Here is a 19110-nt window from a genome sequence, read left to right on the forward strand (position 1 = left end):
AATTTAGAGCAGAATCTACCCCAACTTTGTTCACAGGATGTGCATAAACATGAGAGAATTGTCTCCCAAATGGTGACTGGATATAGAATTAGTTCATAGGGAACAGTGATGACATATTTAAGATTGTTTAAAAATCAAAGTGGAGTAGCTGAGGTTCAGGCAGCCAAAATGGACCTGGTGGCCATTAGGGATATTATGTCTTGGGGTTCTGAATTGGCATTTGTATTCAACATTTGAAGAATAAGGCAACTGATTATAAATTGGTTTTAGAATCTCAGAGTGGAATTAGAATTACATGGATTAGTTTGTATCCATATCACATTCATAGCCAAATTCTACTAAATTTTAAGGATCATGCGGTGAAGAATTGATCCAGCAAGTTTTAAGAATGAAATAGTGATATATTGATCTAGGAATATGTTTGTCTCGTGGGAACGAGTTTTGTGACTTCCTGAAGTATCATGATAATGAATGATAATAATGTAGTGAACCTAGCAGTGAATCCTGATACTATTGACAGTACTTAAAAGTGATTATTTATACATTTCCACACACAGTAATTGAGTATCTGTTCTCTGCTACACACGGCATGAAATGTTGGTGGGTACAGACATGAAGGAAATCTGTCCTGTGCCTAGTGAACTTGCAGTTAGTGTTTTATTGAAAGTCTGAGACAGAAAGAGAGAGGAAAAGGGAATTGGGGAAGCCGAGGGGAAGACAACGAAGATGGAGAGAGTTAAATATGTGATGGGGGTCAGGATAGTGTGAGGCTCGGGAACTGGTGGGTTATTTTTGTTTCTCTATCAGCTTGTGCTACTGTTTCCAAACAGTGTTTTTCAAAGTGATAAAGTTCATATGTCTAGTATAGCTAAAATATTACCTTCTAGAACAGGGGTTCCCAACCTCCAGGATCTAATGCCTGATGATTTAAGATGATTTGAGGTGGAGGTAATGTAATAATAATAGAAATAAACTGCGCAGTAAATGTAATGTGATTGAATCATCCTGAACTACCTCCACCCCCCACACACACTCTCACAGTTTGTGAAAAATTGTCCCCCACAAAACTGGTCCCTGGTGCCAAGAAGGTTGGGGACTGCTGTTCTAGAGGAGCCCTTTCAAGGTTTAGTCTGTGGAAAAAGTGTTCTGTATGAAACAAAGTAGATTTCTGGGAATGATACCAGAATCAGAATCTTCAGATCGTTGTAGAGTTGAGTGGGTTTGTATGTGGTCTAGGTGATTTGAACCGGTTCATCTGGTGATTCTTTTCTGATATCAAAGTGTAACAAAGAGGTGTGTATCAGCTCTTTCAGGTATCAAAGAGCTGATGTAGAAATTACTTTCCATTCAACAGCTTTTTATTTTTTGTACTGCAGAGCCGAAAAAAAAGATAGTGATAATTGCCAGTTGTGTATTATTTACTTTCACTATTGCTAAAAGGAGTTTTGCTATTCTTACCAGATGACATCTCCTTTACCCTGGCTTATATATTCCAAGAGTCTGCCAATTTATTTGGAGCTAATTGCATCTTGGAATGTTAAGACTTGAAGCTTTGTAGTTAATTTCAAAAGCATTTCCTGAATATGTTAGATCCTGGCTGAAATCTATACAACAAGATCCAGAAGCCATGTTCCAAAATATTTCATTTTCACTGGGCCACAAGTAAAAGAATAAATAATGACTGGCTTGATTTCAGCAACTTTTATTTAACATGTTTTGCTTATGTGATACTCCCTTAAATCTTACACTAGAAAGGAAAAATGGAGTTCATATACTGATCTGCTCTTGTTTCTAATTTCATTTATTATAAGATAAAATGAAATAAAACTGAAGAACTCATTTTATTGACTACTGTGTTAAACTGCTATATTCCCTAAATTGTGTTTGCTTTTGGTACACCCTGTAGTTTCACAGATAAGAGCTTTCTTACAGATCAGAATACAATGAATACTTAGGGACCATTAAGATGTTTTCATTCATTTCACTCACATTACACATTGAAATGGTTATCAGTGATTACAGTGTTAACATACTCTGTCCTATGTAGTTGTGTTTGTAAGATTCAAATGAAAGTAAAAGTTTATTGAGTTTATCATATGGTAGATATTGAAATATCAATAGAAAATAGATAAAGTAGATATTGTGAAATGCTGAAAAAATGTTGTCCATTCCCTGTGATTCCATAGTTAGTGAATAGCAGCACCAGATGGAAACTGGATCTGTTTGATTCAAAAGTGCATGCTTATATTAACAATTTTTTAATTGTTTAATTATTTAACTTATTTTAACATTAGGGCTTCCCTGGTGGCTCACACCGTAAAGAATATGCCTGCAATGCAGGAGACCCGGGTTTGATCCCTGGGTCAGGAAGGTCCCCTGGAGAAGGAAATGGCTACACAGTAGCCATTCTCCAGTATTATTGCCTGGAAAATTCCACGGGTAGAGGAGCCTGGTGGACTACAGTCCATGGGGTTGCAAAGAGTCAAACACGACTGAGCAGCTAACACTGTCACTCTCCAGAGTTATCAATGGCACCTGTATGCTTTTCTTTAGAACACAGAAGTCTGTTCTTTTACTTGTTTGCTGTTTTCAGTAGATGTTGTTAGATCATTCAAGTGATTATCCTGATTCTTTAGGTATCTTAAGAACATTTGATGAAAATAGGGAAAACTTTTCAACAGAGGCATAATACAATTATTTGCTCATTCTTATAGGTTGTTGACTATTTGAACATTGATTATATTACACTTGCATTTTTTACCAAAGTGTCTATTGTAGAGAACTAATATTTCCTTTTTAGAAAGAAAAATCTTTCAAAGAAATAGGTTTGAATTAGTTGTTTATTTGAATTCTATTTCAGTTCTTGATATTATTAACATTGAGTATCAACATTATTGGATTCTAGCAGAAATACCATTTGATCCCTGAAGATTTCCTTTCAAAGCTATCAAAGGAAAATTGTTTGTAATTAAATGTTTCAGAGAACTTTATCTTTCATATGCAATTAGCATACAGTCTAGAAAGTAAATTTTTTACAGGTTTGGAAAATATTCCCAAGAAAAAATATCTTTAGATATTTTTAAGGAGAATGATAGAATTATTTCTTCGTACGCTGTATAATCATACTGCTTTTATTAAACTTGCACATCACTTGATAGAATGCAGTGCTAGTAGAAAAAGATATGACAAAAAGGTGAAGGCTGAGAATGAATAAACCTTCAAGGGAGCTGATCTTTCTCTGATCTGATAAAACCTCTCCCATTATCTGTTTCTTTCTTTTCTTTTTTTCCTTGCAGATCGCTGCATATCAAAAGCTTTTTCCCTGATTAGCAACATTCTCTCTGGATTTGAGGGCAAGACCAAAGTAAAAGATAGTATCCAAACTGACATATGACATTCTGCGCTGTTTTTCTTGTAATCTTTAGTAAATTCTAAAAAGTACTGGGTGTTTTTCCATTAACCTTAAATAGTTTTCTGCTTGTGTTTTTTTTTTTTTTTAATTTTGATTCTACTATGTCTTCGTATATTCTATGAATGCCGAGGGATAGTAACACTTTGATAGGTTTAGTGGGAACTAAAGATTGGTCTTGTGGAATAAGAATAAGGTTTGGAGTTGGAAGGCTTAGGTTCAAGTCCATTTTGTTAAAGTTGTTCTTAAAATATATCTTTAAAATGATTTTTTATTTTACATGCTCAAACTGATAGGTAGGTAGGGATGTATATATTATTAGTACTTTAATGACATTGTATCTATACTTATCATTCCATACCCAAAGAACTTTAAAATCCATATGTGCTATTTTTCTTATAATAAATCCATTTAATGAAATTTTCTGGCTTATCTTAATATGACAGAATCTTCAGTTTTTTTCTTGTAGATATTTATGCTGATCTTGGTTTTTTGTTTCTGTCTGGTGCCTGCTCTGGTTTTATTGTTTGATACTGTACTTCACTGTATTGTAAATGAGAAGAGATACATTTTCTTTTTCTGAAGTAAGTTATTGTTCATTCAGTTGCTCAGTCATGTCTGACTTCGCGACCCAATGGAGTGCAGTATGCGAGGCTTCTCTGTCCATCACCAACTCCCAGAGCTTACTCAAATTCATGTCCATCGAGTCAGTGATGCCATCCAATCATCTCATCATCTGTCGTCCCCTTCTCCTCCCGCCTTCATTCATTCCCAGCATCAGAGTCTTTTCCAATGAGTCAGTTCTTTGCATTCAGGTGGCCAAAGTATTGGAGATTCAGCTTCAGCATCAGTCCTTCCAATGAATATTCAGGACTATTTCCTTTAGGATGGACTGGTTGGATCTCCTTGCAGTCCAAGGGACTCTCAAGAGTCTTCTCCAGCACCACAGTTCAAAAGCATCAATTCTTTGATGCTCAGGTTTGTTTATAGTCCAACTCTCACATCCATACATGACTACTGGAAAAACGAAAGCTTTGACTAGATGGACCTTTGTTGGCAAATAGTCTTTGCTTTTTAATATGCTGTCTAAGTTGGTCATAACTTTTCTTCCAAAGAGCAAGCGACTTTTAATTTCATGGCTGCAGTCACCATTTGCAGTGATTTTGGAGCCCAGAAAAATAAAGTCTGTCACTGTTTCCATTTTTTCCCCATCTATTTGCCATGCTGGGAGGGATTGGGGGCAGGAGGAGAAGGGGACAACAGAGAATGAGATGACTGGATGGCATCACCGACTCGATGGACATGAGTTTGAGTGAACTCCGGGAGTTGGTGATGGACAGGGAGGCCTGGCGTGCTGTGATTCATGGGGTCGCAAAGAGTCAGACATGACTGAGCGACTGAACTGAACTGACTGAACTGAATGGGACCATATGCCATGATCTTAGCTTTCTGAATGTTGAGTTTTAAGCCAATGTTTTCATTCTCTTCTTTCACTTTTATCAAGAGGCTCTTTAGTTCTTCTTCACTTTCTGCCATAAGGGTGGTGTCATCTGCATATCTGAGGTTATTGGTATTTCTCCTGGCAATCTTTATTCCAGTTTAATTCCAGCTTGATTCCAGAATTTCTCATGATGTACTCTGCATATAAGTTAAATAAGCAGGGTGACAATATACAGCCTTGATGTACTCCTTTTCCTATGTTTAACCAGTCTGTTGTTTCATGTCCAATTCTAACTGTAGCTTCTTGACCTGAATACAGATTTCTCAGGAGGCAGGTCAGGTCGTCTGGTATTCCTCTCTCTTGCAGAATATTCCACTGTTTATTGTGATCCACACAGTCAAAGGCCTTGGCATAGTCAATAAAGTAGGTGTATTTCTGGAACTCTTTAGCTTTTTTGATGATCCAGTGGATGTTGGCAACTTGATCTTTGATTGAACAAGTTATTGTTACAGGTTATATATATATATATATATATATATGAAAATAGGGATTTCCTACTAAGCAAACATTCACATTTTATTAGGTAGGAATTTTATCAGTCTTAGCACAATTTCCCCATGGAATTTAATGGTAGATCATAGGCTTTAAAATATAAAATGTCATTTTACCAGAATAAAAGCTAATTAGGGACTTGCAGTGTCTAGATGACATGTCTGTTTTCTGTGAGTCATAACTAGCTGGTTTTTTGCCACAAGAAAGGGCACCATCAGCAACTATTTGTTTCAATTCCCAAGATATGCTAAGTAGCTAAAGTTCTGTATTTTGCTTTCTCATGAAAAATGCTAGGTAAAAAAATTATTAATTTAAAAGGAGATAATTGTAGTGCACTTTCATAATATGTATCTCTTGATTTCCAAGCTGGGGATATAAAATTCAGCAAATTTTCAGCTCCCAACTAACGTTTTAAAATACTTTTTTGCTTATACAAAAATACAGGTCTTTAGGCTTCTAAAGCTATTTCAGAATTTTTCAATAAATGGCATTTACTTCATAAAATTAGTGTGTATATATATATATGTATAAAATTCTCATATATATGTGTATAAGAAAGATTATTTGGACTTTCTGCCCTCTAAGAGAATCGTCTTATAGTTTGTGACCATTGTTCATCCCTGTTTAGTTTTTTTCTAGAAATAATTGGCTGATGATTACTATCACTATGGCTTATTAAATATGGATTAAGTTCACATTATGAACCATGTGATTCTGAGTTAGATCAGAGTACAGGCTAGCATGGTTGAGTGAGACCTGGTGCCTTAAAAACCATGTATGGCACTGTGGGTGACTGTTCCCCAATGTGTTTTGTTGGATTGGCAGCCCCTTGTGTGTGTCTTGAAAGGAAAAATCTTAATATCCCTCTTTAAGAAATGTTAGAGTTCTAATATTTCTTAACCTAAAAATTATATAACTTATTTATATTCTATCCAGTATTTTGTTTAAATTCACAAAATGGTTAAGTTTATTATTGGCCCCATTTGTATGAGTAATTTAGTTCTTATATGGATTGTTAAAAATGGGGGAAGACATACATTCTGAATTTTCTAAAGTATATGTATTTTTTCCCCCTCGTTCTGTCTTTTCTTTTTTCTATCTTTCCTAGTAAAGTTTTCTTATAAAGAAATTGCTACCAATTCCATTTCTTTTACCATTTTATTCATTTTTTAGGAACATTTTTATGCTGTATGTGAGTTTCTAAATGCATTGTGATGCAGTGTGACTGAAATGAATACACTTTTCCCATGATTTTGCTCTGTTTAGCATTTTGGCGCTGTTAGGTAAAAAGAACCGTTTTTGGATTACTCTCCCTGGTACAATTTCTAACATTTATTAGATTCTCTTAAGTTACATCACTGCCTAGTAGTTGATTAACCGGAACCATTGTCATTTAAGCACACTGGGGAATTTTTCTTTTAAAGTGATTCGGTGAGCTTTCCTGATAGCTCAGTTGGTAAAAAAATCCACCTTCAATGCAGGAGAACCTGGTGGGTTTCCTGGGTTGGGAAGATCCGCTGGAGAAGGAATAGGCTACCCACTCCAGTATTCTTGGGCTTCCCTTGTGGCTCAGCTGGTAAAGAATCCGCCTGCAACGCAGGAGACATGGGTTCGATTCCATGGGTGATATCGTCCATGGGGTCGCAAAGAGTCAGACATTTCTGAGTGACTTTCACTTTCACTCTCACAGTATTATATTAAAGCCAGTGCAGTCTTCCCAGGTGGCACACTGGTAAAGAATCTGCCTGCCAATGCAGGAGATGCAAGAGATGTGGGTTTGATCCCTGGGTCCGGATGATCCCCTGGAGTAGGAAATGGCAACCCTCTCCAGTATTCTTGCCTGGAATATTCCATGGACAGAGGAACCTCGTGGGCTACAGTTCATGGGGGCAAAGAGTCAGACGCGATTGAGCCCACGCACACACACACACTCACAAGCCAAAATACTAATATAAAATTTATCTAAAAGAATGTTTCCATTCCTAGTCTGGGCTAGACTTCCACAAAAAGAGCACACACTGAAGTGTATAGTTTGCACTGAAAGATCAAAAACATGAACCAGCAAACCACTATGAGATTTACAGTTTTCAGAAACCTAACTTGATCATTTCTCTCTCTAAATAAATTAGCTTAATACATATATTTACTGTTAAACTTATCCCATTTTGCTTGTCTCCTAGCTGTCTAGGGGGAAGGATACAGATGAAGTGACATAGAGTACAAATGTAATCATAATTATCCTTCACAATTAGATAGCTGATGTATATATTTGCTTACTGTCTGCAGGCATTGTTCTAAGCAGTTTATGTATAGTATAGTATAGTACTTAATTCTTTCAGCAAGCCATGAGGTAGATTTTGACACTATTCCCATTAGAAGATAAGAGGAGAAGCTTAACTTTTCCCTAGTTTGCATAGCTAATGTGCAGCAGGGTTAGTATTTAAAACCAAACAGTCTAGTTATGAATCTGTTCTTGATCACTAAGTGTTACTGTCTTTTGTGAAAACTTAGCCCAATGGAGAACATGATCGCATCAGTGGGAAATACAAAGAGAAAATATAAAAACTGTTAGAGAAGGAGAAAAATTCATCTGCAAAAAATCATTAGCAGGCTGACAACAGGTATTTCATCTCCAACTAAACCTAATGAAATAACATTTTTAAAGTGCTAATGGTAAATAAATCAGGCTAGAATTCTCTAATGACTTTGGAATACAAGAAAGAAGGGGAAATAAAGCCATTTTCGAGTGTGTGGATTGATAGTTTGCTCCTCACAGGCATCTGAATAAACTCTTAAGAATGTATTTTAGCAAGGAGAAAATTATTACAATTTTTTTTTTTTGGTTAAAAAAAAAAAAGCCAAAAATGCTACTAAGAAGGTGCATGTACAAAATTTAGCCCATATTTATTGATTTCCTAATGTCATTTGTTTCCAATAGATGTTATAAAGGTATTCATTAAAAGCAAGATTTTATCAAGATTAATATACTCTTGTGATCAAAGCTTTTCTCTTAAATAATTGTTAGTCATTGATAGATAGCATCACACTACTGCAGAGGCAGAGGTAGTAAACTTAATGGTATTCAAGAGTGTTATTATGCTATTTACATTACTGAAGAGTAAATACATATATATCAACTTTAGTAAATTAGGTTATTAAATCATTTAGAATTTATGAGTCACAAATAAGGAATGTCTCTTTCATGTCTTAATAATCGATTTGAAAACCCAAGCATTATATAACAATTATATAATCATGTGGTCATTTGAATTCTAAGAATCTTGTTTCCTTTTCAGCGTCTAGCTTTGGAAGCAGAGAAAGTTCAAGCAGCCCACCAGTGGAGAGAGGATTTTGCAGTAAGCACCCTTTTTAACTACTTGAATTAATATTTACATTAACGTATTGTGTTTTGATAACTAAATGGTTGCATTTAAAATATATTTTTAGTGATGGACTTTGGGACGAAAAAACAGTTCACTATACTTCATTTAAAAAAATACCTTCAAATATTCTCCCATACTCCAAGATATTTATAAACTTAATAACAGAAAAATAACATTAAACTGTAATATTTGAATAATCTTTGTATGTATTATGAAAATATAATAGTTGAAAAACAAGTGGCATTTTCTAAGAAATGACATTCATAATGTAATCACTTTGGTGGGCAATACAATTGAAGTTAGAATAAATGTATTAAGGTTTCTTTAATTTGTTCCCCATTAGCTAGACATTATTGTTTGTCTGCTCTGACTTGCTTTTACAAATAGCAGATAATACTAACTTTTGTCTGAGCTTTTTGATAAACTAGTTTTGTGCTTCAAGAGTCATTGGGGTTAATTATACAAATCTCAGAAATTCTTGTGAATGAATTCCCTTCGTTTTTGCCTCCCTCCCTCCCACCCTGCCTCCTTCCCTCTTTCCTTTCTTCCTTCTCTCCCTCCCTCTTCCCTCCCTTTTGCCTTCCCTTCCTTCCTCCCACCTCTAGCTATGTCTTATCTCCTTATGTCCTTGAAAAAGTCTGACCTTAATAGTTAAAAGACTTCTGAAACATATTTGACTTGTTTCATTTATAGTGAATATTTATTTCTTTAGTTTCTGATTAAAGAACAATTCCAGACAACTCATTTGGGGAATGTTAACTGTGTCCTCCCCACATTTAAAGTAACTTACTCTAATATGATTACAGTAAGAATGATAGCTTATACTGATCATTTGTTTTTGAATGTTTTGAAAATCAAAAATCTCAAATTTGAAGGTAAGAAAGTTGTGCTTCAGTACAGCACTAAACTTGTTTAGTGTTTAGGAATTGAGGTTTAAGGTTTAGAAATTAGCACTTTTACTTTGTGCTTCTGTGATTATATTGTGTATCAAAGGAAAATGTAGTAAACCACACTTCATTTACTTATAGGGTAATAGTTAAATACTCTTTTGTGTTTATTAGTTCTAATATTATTTACTTTTACTCTCTTTTCTACTGATTTATATTTCTTAAGCAAACTCCTGGTCTACTCAGTTTAGACTCTGATTACTGTCAGTTCAGTTCTTTCATTTGGATTGATCATATTGCTTGATTTATTGGTATCATGTAGATACTGGCTTAATCCACAATTGTTTATTATAGGTGCATAGGTCAATATGACATACATAAAATATATATGAAGAAAAAAATTAGTGATTAAGTTAAAACAATCTTTTTCAATATAGAGGGGAAATTTTAAACTCATCCAGTGAAGATTTTACATTGCAGTTTGTTGCTGTTACATAAAAGGAAAGTAAACTTGCATTTATTTGGTGTGGCTTGAATAAACCAAAAATAGCCAAATATTCTTTTGATGAACTGATAATTAATGCAATTTATTTTCCTCCCCTCTTAGAAGTGGCATAGTAAAAGCATAATAGTTGTCAAGTTAGGCCTTGTAGCCTGCCTAGTCTTGATACAGTAAGTCGGTGCTGTTTTAGTTTTAATCATGAGTAATTCTGAGAATCTAAAAATTGTAAGTTCATTCAAAAGCTTCTCTTGCAATAAAGAAATTTGGTAATATTTCAGTCATTTATTAATGGTATGTCTTTTCAAATTTTCTAGGGAGAAATGCTGTATAAAAATAACTTTACAAGTAGGCATGTAGTATATAAAGTTTCCTTTCCCAGATATGTTGACTCATTAACACTAAGTTAACATTATGGCAATGATTTATTTTTCCTTATAGAAGTAATGGGTGACCATTGTAGATGACATGAAAACTCTTAATAGATGACATGAAAACTCTTTAAATGTGTTCTAGCCATTACTTGTTCATTTAATCTAAACCATCTATTGCACTTTACCATTTATGTATAACTAAGAAGGAAAAAAAAGAAACCAATCAAATTATGATACATCAACAAATTAAAGCAATAGTTATACTTTTCGGATATCAAAATGTGTAAAAATTTACTTTGAAATATAGCTTTTTAAAATTTACTCTTTCAGTGCCTGTATCCATACAGAAGTATGGCTAGGAAAAGTCATGCAAGAGAACAAGTCAGTTCCACAATGACAGTAATGCCATCACTAGATCTTCTATTGTTAAATGGAAAATAAATGATTTACCCAGTAAATGTTAGTAGTTCTTAGCAAATAGTCGTCACTGCGTGGGAGAATTTTGAACAAATTCAGTTCTAAATCTCCCCCTAAATTAATTCACAATTTATTCAAGATCTATAAACATAGTAATTGTCATTAAAAGAGACCATTAAAGGGAAAGCAAATTAGAGCACTTTAGAGCCCTGTCAACTCATTTCCTGAGTACCCTTCTTGATGAACTATAAATGGTGTTCACAGTACACATACCTGTCACAATATGCATGTTGAGAATTGATATTTTCCATGAAGTCTTTACAGTAGCCCTGCCCTTTGAAATAACACAGGTGAGGGACTGTTGAGACAATAGTGGTCTTATATTTGAAGAATAGAACCTGAATGAAGATTGCCTTCAGATTCAAATAAGTAAATATTCCAAAAATAGGAGATCCTTTTCCTCCTTTTTGGTTGTTTTCTTCTCTGATAAACTAGACAGTGCTACAATTCATTTACATACAGTAAGGTTAAACCCACTCCAGTGTTCTTGCCTGGAGAATCCCAGGGACGGTGGAGCCTGGTAGACTGTCCTCTATGGGGTCGCACAGAGTCGGACACGACTGAAGTGACTTAGCAGCAGCAGCAAGGATGAACAAATCCTTTAAGACTGTGAAAAAAATCAAGTTCATTTTCATGAGTGATTGGAAATTAGAAATCGACATTAAATCTCCCTTTATTTTGTGAACACAGACAAAACAACTGCAAATTTTATCAATTTCTCAACCAAACATTTAAAAATGTTTAATTTGACGTTAAATGCTTCCATACTCCAAAAGATCCTTCTTTTAAACTTTATAAACCTTTTATCTTTTAAGGGATTAACTATTTGCATCAGTGCAATACTTCTTTAATGCCACCCTTTAATAATTTAACACTAGGATGATTTAGAAGGCAGAAATAATTTACTAAAAGGTACATTAACATTTCAAAAAGAAATATAATATGCCAGTTCTTCCCTCCAGTATAAGTAGGGTGGTTTCATTAACATTACTTAGGCAAAATGTTGATTAACATTCTGTAGTCTGTACAGTAGAGAAATCTCAAGAACAGCAAGAACAAAAGGCAAAGCACTAAAATGCTGGCAACAAGAAAGGGTTCCTGTAATTCACGCTCTCCCTCAGCTCCACTCAATTCCCATTTGGATGTACCATTGAGGGAACAAAAGGCGTATACTCTAAATGGATTAAGATTTATGCGGTCATGCATTTACAAGTTCAAACCAATATTTGTAAATAAGCTGTGTCTACCAGCTTCCTTTCAGGTCTGCATGCAAGTTACTGGCATTAAAGGGGACTTTTTATGTCATGTATGATGGGGCAAATTATTTTATTAAGGGCAGGTGGGAGAAAGCAAAAGGAGCTTGGAAAATTAATTGTTCCACATTAAATAATAGCTTTTATTTCTACTGAACAGATCTTTTCCAATTGCTTCTGAAATCTCATTTGATTGCATTGCAATGGTTGGTTAACTAAAGCAATTTTGTTTCCAACTAAGCCTGCAATATTAATTGTACTTACACATGTATAAACATAAGGGGTACCTAATTTGTATTTTAATAAGTGGGATCTTTATGTATGGCTTATTAGCATCAGCTTGCTACTGTGAAGGCTGAGTACAGACAGGCTAGAAATTGGTCAGTAAATAAAACATTTGACGAGCCTCCTTTTAGCTCTAGCTTCACAGAGAAACTAAATTAGACAGTAGAAATTTTTCTAGTGAAGTTGAATGCTATTGAGTGTTAATCAGGCTAATTTAGTTTTAATTATATATATATATATATATATATTTTTTTTTTTTTTTAAATTACCTTACTGTAGAGTAAGGCTATTTCATGTAAGGCTATTATTAGTGATATTTTCAAATGTTGCTTTAAAAGTTGTGCTGTGTTGAATTTTGTGTTTATATGAGTTAAATTAATGAGCACTGGCATTGTATGTTTATTATTTCATCTATCCTTATCATTTCATGAAATAGCCTTACCTCTATTGATTGCAGCACAAACAGTTGTGAATATGGCAACTATGAAATCATGCTATATTTATTTTGGTTACAATGTATAAGAGAAACACTGTTCTAAATTTGTGCAGGTGCTGGATATGAAAGTGCTGACTTTCTAGGAATAAAAGATGAAAAATGGAGGGCAAGGTGGCATTTTGTCTTAATGAAAGAATGAATGAATTTAATCGATTATCAAGATACTTTAGTCAGTAGCTGGATTTAGTCTTTCTTAGTTTCTGCCTTTGGTAGAGTCATTCTTTTGGAATCAAGAGCTTTCATATTTCAGTATATTTTTGCAACACTTCTTACATAGGGAAGTAATCAGTTTTTTATTACTGCTTTTTAGAGTCTTATCAATTTTCTCCTCATCATCAAGACAGATGAAAAGGAGCCACAGTGCAAAACTGATTTACCCCCAAATTGTGGGAAACCAATTTAATAGAAAAGATCCAGACAAATATGTGTTGTCTGACTCTTTGTTTGTGCGTGCACATAAAAGCCCATGACTGTAAGACACCAGAGTAGAAAATACTACCCAGGGGCTTTAAGTGATTCATTATCTTGATAACCCTTTTTTTTTCTTATATTGGAAAAAAAAGAATCAACATATTTACTCATTATTTACCTAGCTAGCCAATACTGATTTTTTAAAATAATTTTTAATATATTCTAGTAGTTATTCTGTCCTCCTCACTATTATTTCTTTTGAAGCCAAAGTCACATGATAGTATAAGATGATACAGTAAAACTCCCACAAGTAAAGCATCATGACAATATGTGCTGGAATAATGCATATTTAGATCTAATTGGAGCTTGGTAAATAGTATTTTTTCCCCGTCCTCTCAGGAAGGTAGAGAGAACTTGGGACAGGTGTCTGATTTAGGAAATGGGGAGGTATATGTAGTCTTATATAATTTTCAAAGCTAATCTGCTGCCTCTGTATTCCAGGATTGAGCTGATTTTACATTACTACATTAAGGGGAGATTCCTGGAATTACTGCCATGTTCTAAAAATTATAACCATGAAGAACACACAAAATCATCCTCATTGATAATTTAGAGTCAGTTATTATCATCGGCAGATATTAAATTATAGTTGTCACAAGAGAGCTTTTGAATGTACCCGTTTCATTAACTTCTCTATAAGCTGAACTGCATTTTATTACAGTTTTTGGATACCCCTTATTTGCATTAAGGTGAGGTATACTATCTTAATTTCTCAACCGCTGCAAAAGAAATGAAAAGATGAAGAAAAATGTATCAGCATTACAAATCAATGTAGAGTCTACAAAGATTTGCTCTATAACTTCTATCTGATTCATTTTCTTATTTAAAAATCTGCAGTTACTTTCCATTTTCAATAAATGGTATACCAGGCCTTTCATGATCTTGCCCCATCTTATCTTTAGTAAGTTTTCCATTGCAGCATTTCTCCAGTAGTATTACTCTTTCCCTGAAATTCTGAGGAAATGGCAACCCACTCCAGTATTCTTGCCTGGAAAATCCCATGGACTTAGGAGCCTGGTAAGCTATAATCCATGGGGTCCCAAAGAGTGGGACAGGACTGAGCGACTTCACTTTCACTTTTGAAGCAGAGTAAACTACTTGATGTTTTCCTTAGACAATATTTCCTTCCTCTGCTCACCTTTCGAAAATTTCTGCCTAGAATCTTTCATCTCTCCCCAGTTTCCTTTTGGTTTTGAAATACCAATCTTGGATTCATTGTTTGTTTTATGTGGTCCTCTAATGCTGAGTATGTATGCATATTCAGGTATATACTCCCTATATAATTTTCCTTTTACCACATTTTTGCAGCACTGAAATGTAAACTTCTTGGGGATCAAAAAACTTTGGCTAAAGTATAACCAAAATAACTATAGTCTAGTACATAATAGGGAGAAGGCAATGGCAAGCCACTCCAGTACTCTTGCCTAGAAAATCCCATGGATAGAGGAGCCTGATAGGCTGCAGTCCGTGGGGTCGCTAAGGGGTCGGACATGACTGAGCAACTTCACTTTCACTTTTCATTTTCACGCATTGGAGAAGGAAATGGCAACCCACTCCAGTGTTCTTGCCTGGAGAATCCCAGGGACGGGACGGGGGAGCCTGGTGGACTGCCATCTATGTTGTCACACAGAGTCGGACACGACTGAAGTGACTTAGCAGCAGCAGCAGCAGTACATAATAGACAGTAGTCTGTAAGTAATTTTTAAATTAAAAATACTAGGATATCTATTTTTTACTCTAAACATTTATTGTCAATTTTACTGGAGAAATAATTTTTAAAGTTGGTTGAAACTGCACATTTTTAATGTCTGAATATGTTTGCCCACAGCTGTGGTATAGTTACAGAACACTGGGCTTGGAGGTATGCAAATCTCTTTTAAGTATTGGCTTTCCCACTAGCTTGCAATGCAATTTTAGAAAAATAGCAATCTTTTGATATTAATTTCTTTATATAGAAACTCTTGGTTCTGTTGTCTCCACTGGCATAATTATTTTTGTGAGATGCTCTGTGCCCTCCCTAGCTCCATAACACAGAAGCTATTTACTAGAAACCTTGAGATGCATCTCAGGTGCGAACATCCAGGTTGGTGCAAGACCTGTGATGGCTGTTTCTCTAGTCCAGTGAGCATCTCACAGCTGCCTTGACTCTGGTACTTGATCTCTTTTCATTGCTCTAATGAAAGAAATACCATTCTGCTCAGGCTGCTATCAGCTGGTGCATCCCTAAAACTGTAAAGCCTTTGAACTGCAGTCTTAGGGTATTCTGTGCAGAAAGAGGTTAAATGACCTTATTCCTAACCATAGACAGTTTTTAAAACCTGCTGCTGCTGCTGCTGCTGCTAAGTCACTTCAGTCGTGTCCGACTCTGTGTGACCCCATAGACGGAAGCCCACCAGGCTCCCCCGTCCCTGGGATTCTCCAGGCAAGAACACTGGAGTGGGTTGACATTTCCTTCTCCAATGTGTGAAAGTGGAAAGTGAAAAGTGAAAGTGAAGTTGCTCAGTTGTGTCCGACCCTTAGCGACCCCACGGACTGCAGCCTACCAGGCTCCTCCATCCATGGGATTTTCTAGGCAATAGTACTGGAGTGGCTTGCCATTGCTAGATAAATAATATTTTAATGTACCATTTAAAAAAGTCAAAGTTCATACAAAACATCCCCTATGAACAAAATATCAAAGTTACTTTTCTTTACAGAAAATTGATTGTCATGAGAACACAACATGAGATCTATCCTCTTAAGAAAGTATAAGTACAATACGTTGTTACCTAAGGGGAGTGTTGTTTGGTTGATCCCCATAGCTGTTTCTCTAGCTTGGTTGAAATTTTATGCCATTGATTACTAACTCCCATTTCTTCCTCTTTCCAAAACCCTGGTAACCACCATTCCAGTCTTGATTTTATTAAGTTGACTGTTTTAGTTATTTCATATAAGTGGAATCACGTAGTATTTGTCTTTGTGTCTTCTTTATTTCACTTAGTGTAATGTCTTCGAAATCCATCCATGTTGTTGTATTTATTGTAGAATCTTTATTTTGTGTGTGTGTGTGTGTGCATTTAGTCATGTCCAACTCTTTACAACCCCATGGCCTGTAGCCCCCCAGGTTCCTATATCCATGGAATTCTCCAGACAAGATTACTGGAGAGGGTTGCCATTTCCTTCTCCAGAGATCTTCCTAACCCAGGGATCGAATTTGTGTCTCCTGTGTCTGTTGCATTGGCAGGCAGGTACTTTACCAGCTGAGCTGTCGGTGAAGCCCTCTACTTTTTAGAGAGGCTGAATAATAATATATTGTATTTATATACCATAATTTTTTCATCCATTCATGTGTCAATGGATGTTTTGGTAGTTTCCATGTCTTCAGTTCAGCTCAGTCACTCAGTCGTATCTGACTCTTTGTGATCCCATGGATTGAAGCACTCCAGGCTTCCCTGTCCATCACCAACTCCCAGAGCTTACTGAAATTCATGTCCATCGAGTTGGTGATGCCATCCAACTATCTCATCCTCTGTCATCCCTTCTCCTCCTGCCTTCAGTCTTTCCCAGGGTCTTTCCTGATGAGTCAGTTCTTCATATCTGGTGGCCAAAGTATGTCAGTTTCAGCATCAGTCCTTCCAATGAATATTCAGGATCGATTTCCTTTAGGATTGACTGGTTTGATCTCCTTGCAGTCCAAGGGACTTTCAAGAGTCTTCTTCAACACCACAGTTCAAAAGCATCAATTCTTTGGTGCTCAGCTTTCTTTATAGTCCAATTCTCTTATCCATACATGACTACTGGAAAAGCTATAGCTTTGACTAGAAAGACCTTTGTTGGCTAAGTAATGTCTCTGCTTTTTAGTATGCTGTCTGGGTTGGTCATGGACAGAGTGCCTGAACGATGGATGGAGGTTTGTGACATTCTACAGGAGGCAGTGATCAAGACTAAAAAAAAGAAATGCAAAAAGGCAAAATAGTTATCTGTGGAGGCCTTACAAATAGCTGAGGAAAAAAAAAAAGAAGGTAAAGGCAAAGGAGAAAAAGAAAGATACACCCATTTGAATGCAGAGTTCCAAAGAATAGCAAGGAGAGATAAGAAAACCTTTCTCAGTGATCAATGCAAAGAAATAGAGGAAAACTATAGAGTGGGAAAGACTAGAGATCTATTCAAGAAAATTAGAGTTACCAAGGGAACATTTCATGCAAAGATGGGCGCAATAAAGGACAGACATGGAATGGACCTAACAGAAGCAGAAAATAATAAGAGGTGGCAAGGATACACAGAGGAACTATACAATAAAGATCTTCATGACCAGATTACGACAATGGTGTGATCACTCACCTAGTCCCAGACATGCTGGAGTGCAAAGTCAAGTGGCCCTTAGGAAGCATCACTACAAACAAGTTTCTTAATTTCCATATCTTAGCTATTTTAAATAAGGGTACAATGAAAATGAAAGTGTTATTATTTCTTCTAGATCTTGATTTTTATTCTTTTGGACACATAGCTGGAAATGGGGTTGCTGGATTAAATGATAGTTTTGTTTTTTATTTTTAATTCTTTTTAGAAACTATACTGTTTCGTGTAATGATTGCACCATTTGGGATTCTCACCAGTAGTTTGCAAGAGTTGCAGTTTCTCTACATCCTCACCAATGCTTGTTAGTTGTCTAATGCATTAAAGACCTAACAGTAAAAATCTAAAACTGTAAGACACTTATATTTAAACACAGCAGAAAAGTTTCATGACATTATTCTTGGCAATGATTTTATGGAGTGACACCGAAAACATAGGCAACAAAACCGAAAATAGACAAATGAGACTACACAAAACTAAAAAGCTTCTGCACAGCAAAGGGAACAGTCACCACAGTGTAAAGCAGCCTAAGAATGGGAGAAAATACAAACCATTTATCTGATAAGAGGTTTATCTCCAAAATATATAAGAAGCCCATGCAACCCATTAACAAAAATAACAACATGAGGCCTTTCTCATCATCAGACTGTGGAGCTAGTTCTTATATTCCCATTTATTTAAAGTAAAAGTTACTCAGTCATGTCTGTTTCTTTGCAGTCCCATGGATTGTAGCCTGCCAGGCTCCTCTGTCCGTGGAGTTCTCCAGGCCTTAAAGTGGGTAGCTGTTCCCTTCTCCAGGGGATCTTCCCAACTCAGGGATCAAATGCAGGTCTCCCTCATTGGAGGCAAATTCTTTTATCGTCTGAGCCTCCAGAAAAGCCCATTTATCTCATTCTTCTCTCAAATAGGGCAGAAACACCTTTCCTTAGAAGTCTTTGAGGGGACTGAACTTTATCCTCATCTTATAAATATCCCTGTGAACTCTTCTTTATGTTTTTCTCCTTTTGTAGAAAACAGTCCTCCTCCAGGAATCGAATGCTTGAAAATAGATTTCTGATAATTTTTCAGCTTTCTTCCTATATTATCATAGTTCTTGTTCATTCTGAATGTCCTCTCTTTTTAAATACATTCATATTTCCAAAAAGCTCTTTGAAATTAAACTAGATAATTTATGGGACTATGCTTAGCACTTTGGAAGGTCTCAAAAATGGTAGTTTTAATAGAGGAGGCACTGTCTTCTTCAAGCAT

The 19110-nt window shown here is 35.6% G+C and overlaps 1 protein-coding gene across 15 annotated transcripts in view; it reads left to right on the plus strand.

Annotated features, from left to right (window-relative positions):
- The window catches only part of CACNA2D1 (calcium voltage-gated channel auxiliary subunit alpha2delta 1), a 545949-nt gene that overhangs the window by 282518 nt on the left and 244321 nt on the right, over window positions 1–19110 (plus strand). For all 15 annotated transcript variants that reach the window (XM_055420634.2, XM_055420636.2, XM_055420637.2 and 12 more), the window contains one exon: window positions 8699–8758. In XM_055420634.2, coding sequence (XP_055276609.2) covers window positions 8699–8758 — 60 coding nt within the window. The remainder of the gene's footprint in view (window positions 1–8698; window positions 8759–19110) is intronic.

This window comes from Moschus berezovskii, chromosome 3 (genome assembly GCF_049115385.1).
Source record: "Moschus berezovskii isolate FMDL1 chromosome 3, NW_MosBer_1.0, whole genome shotgun sequence".
NCBI lineage: Eukaryota > Metazoa > Chordata > Mammalia > Artiodactyla > Moschidae > Moschus > Moschus berezovskii.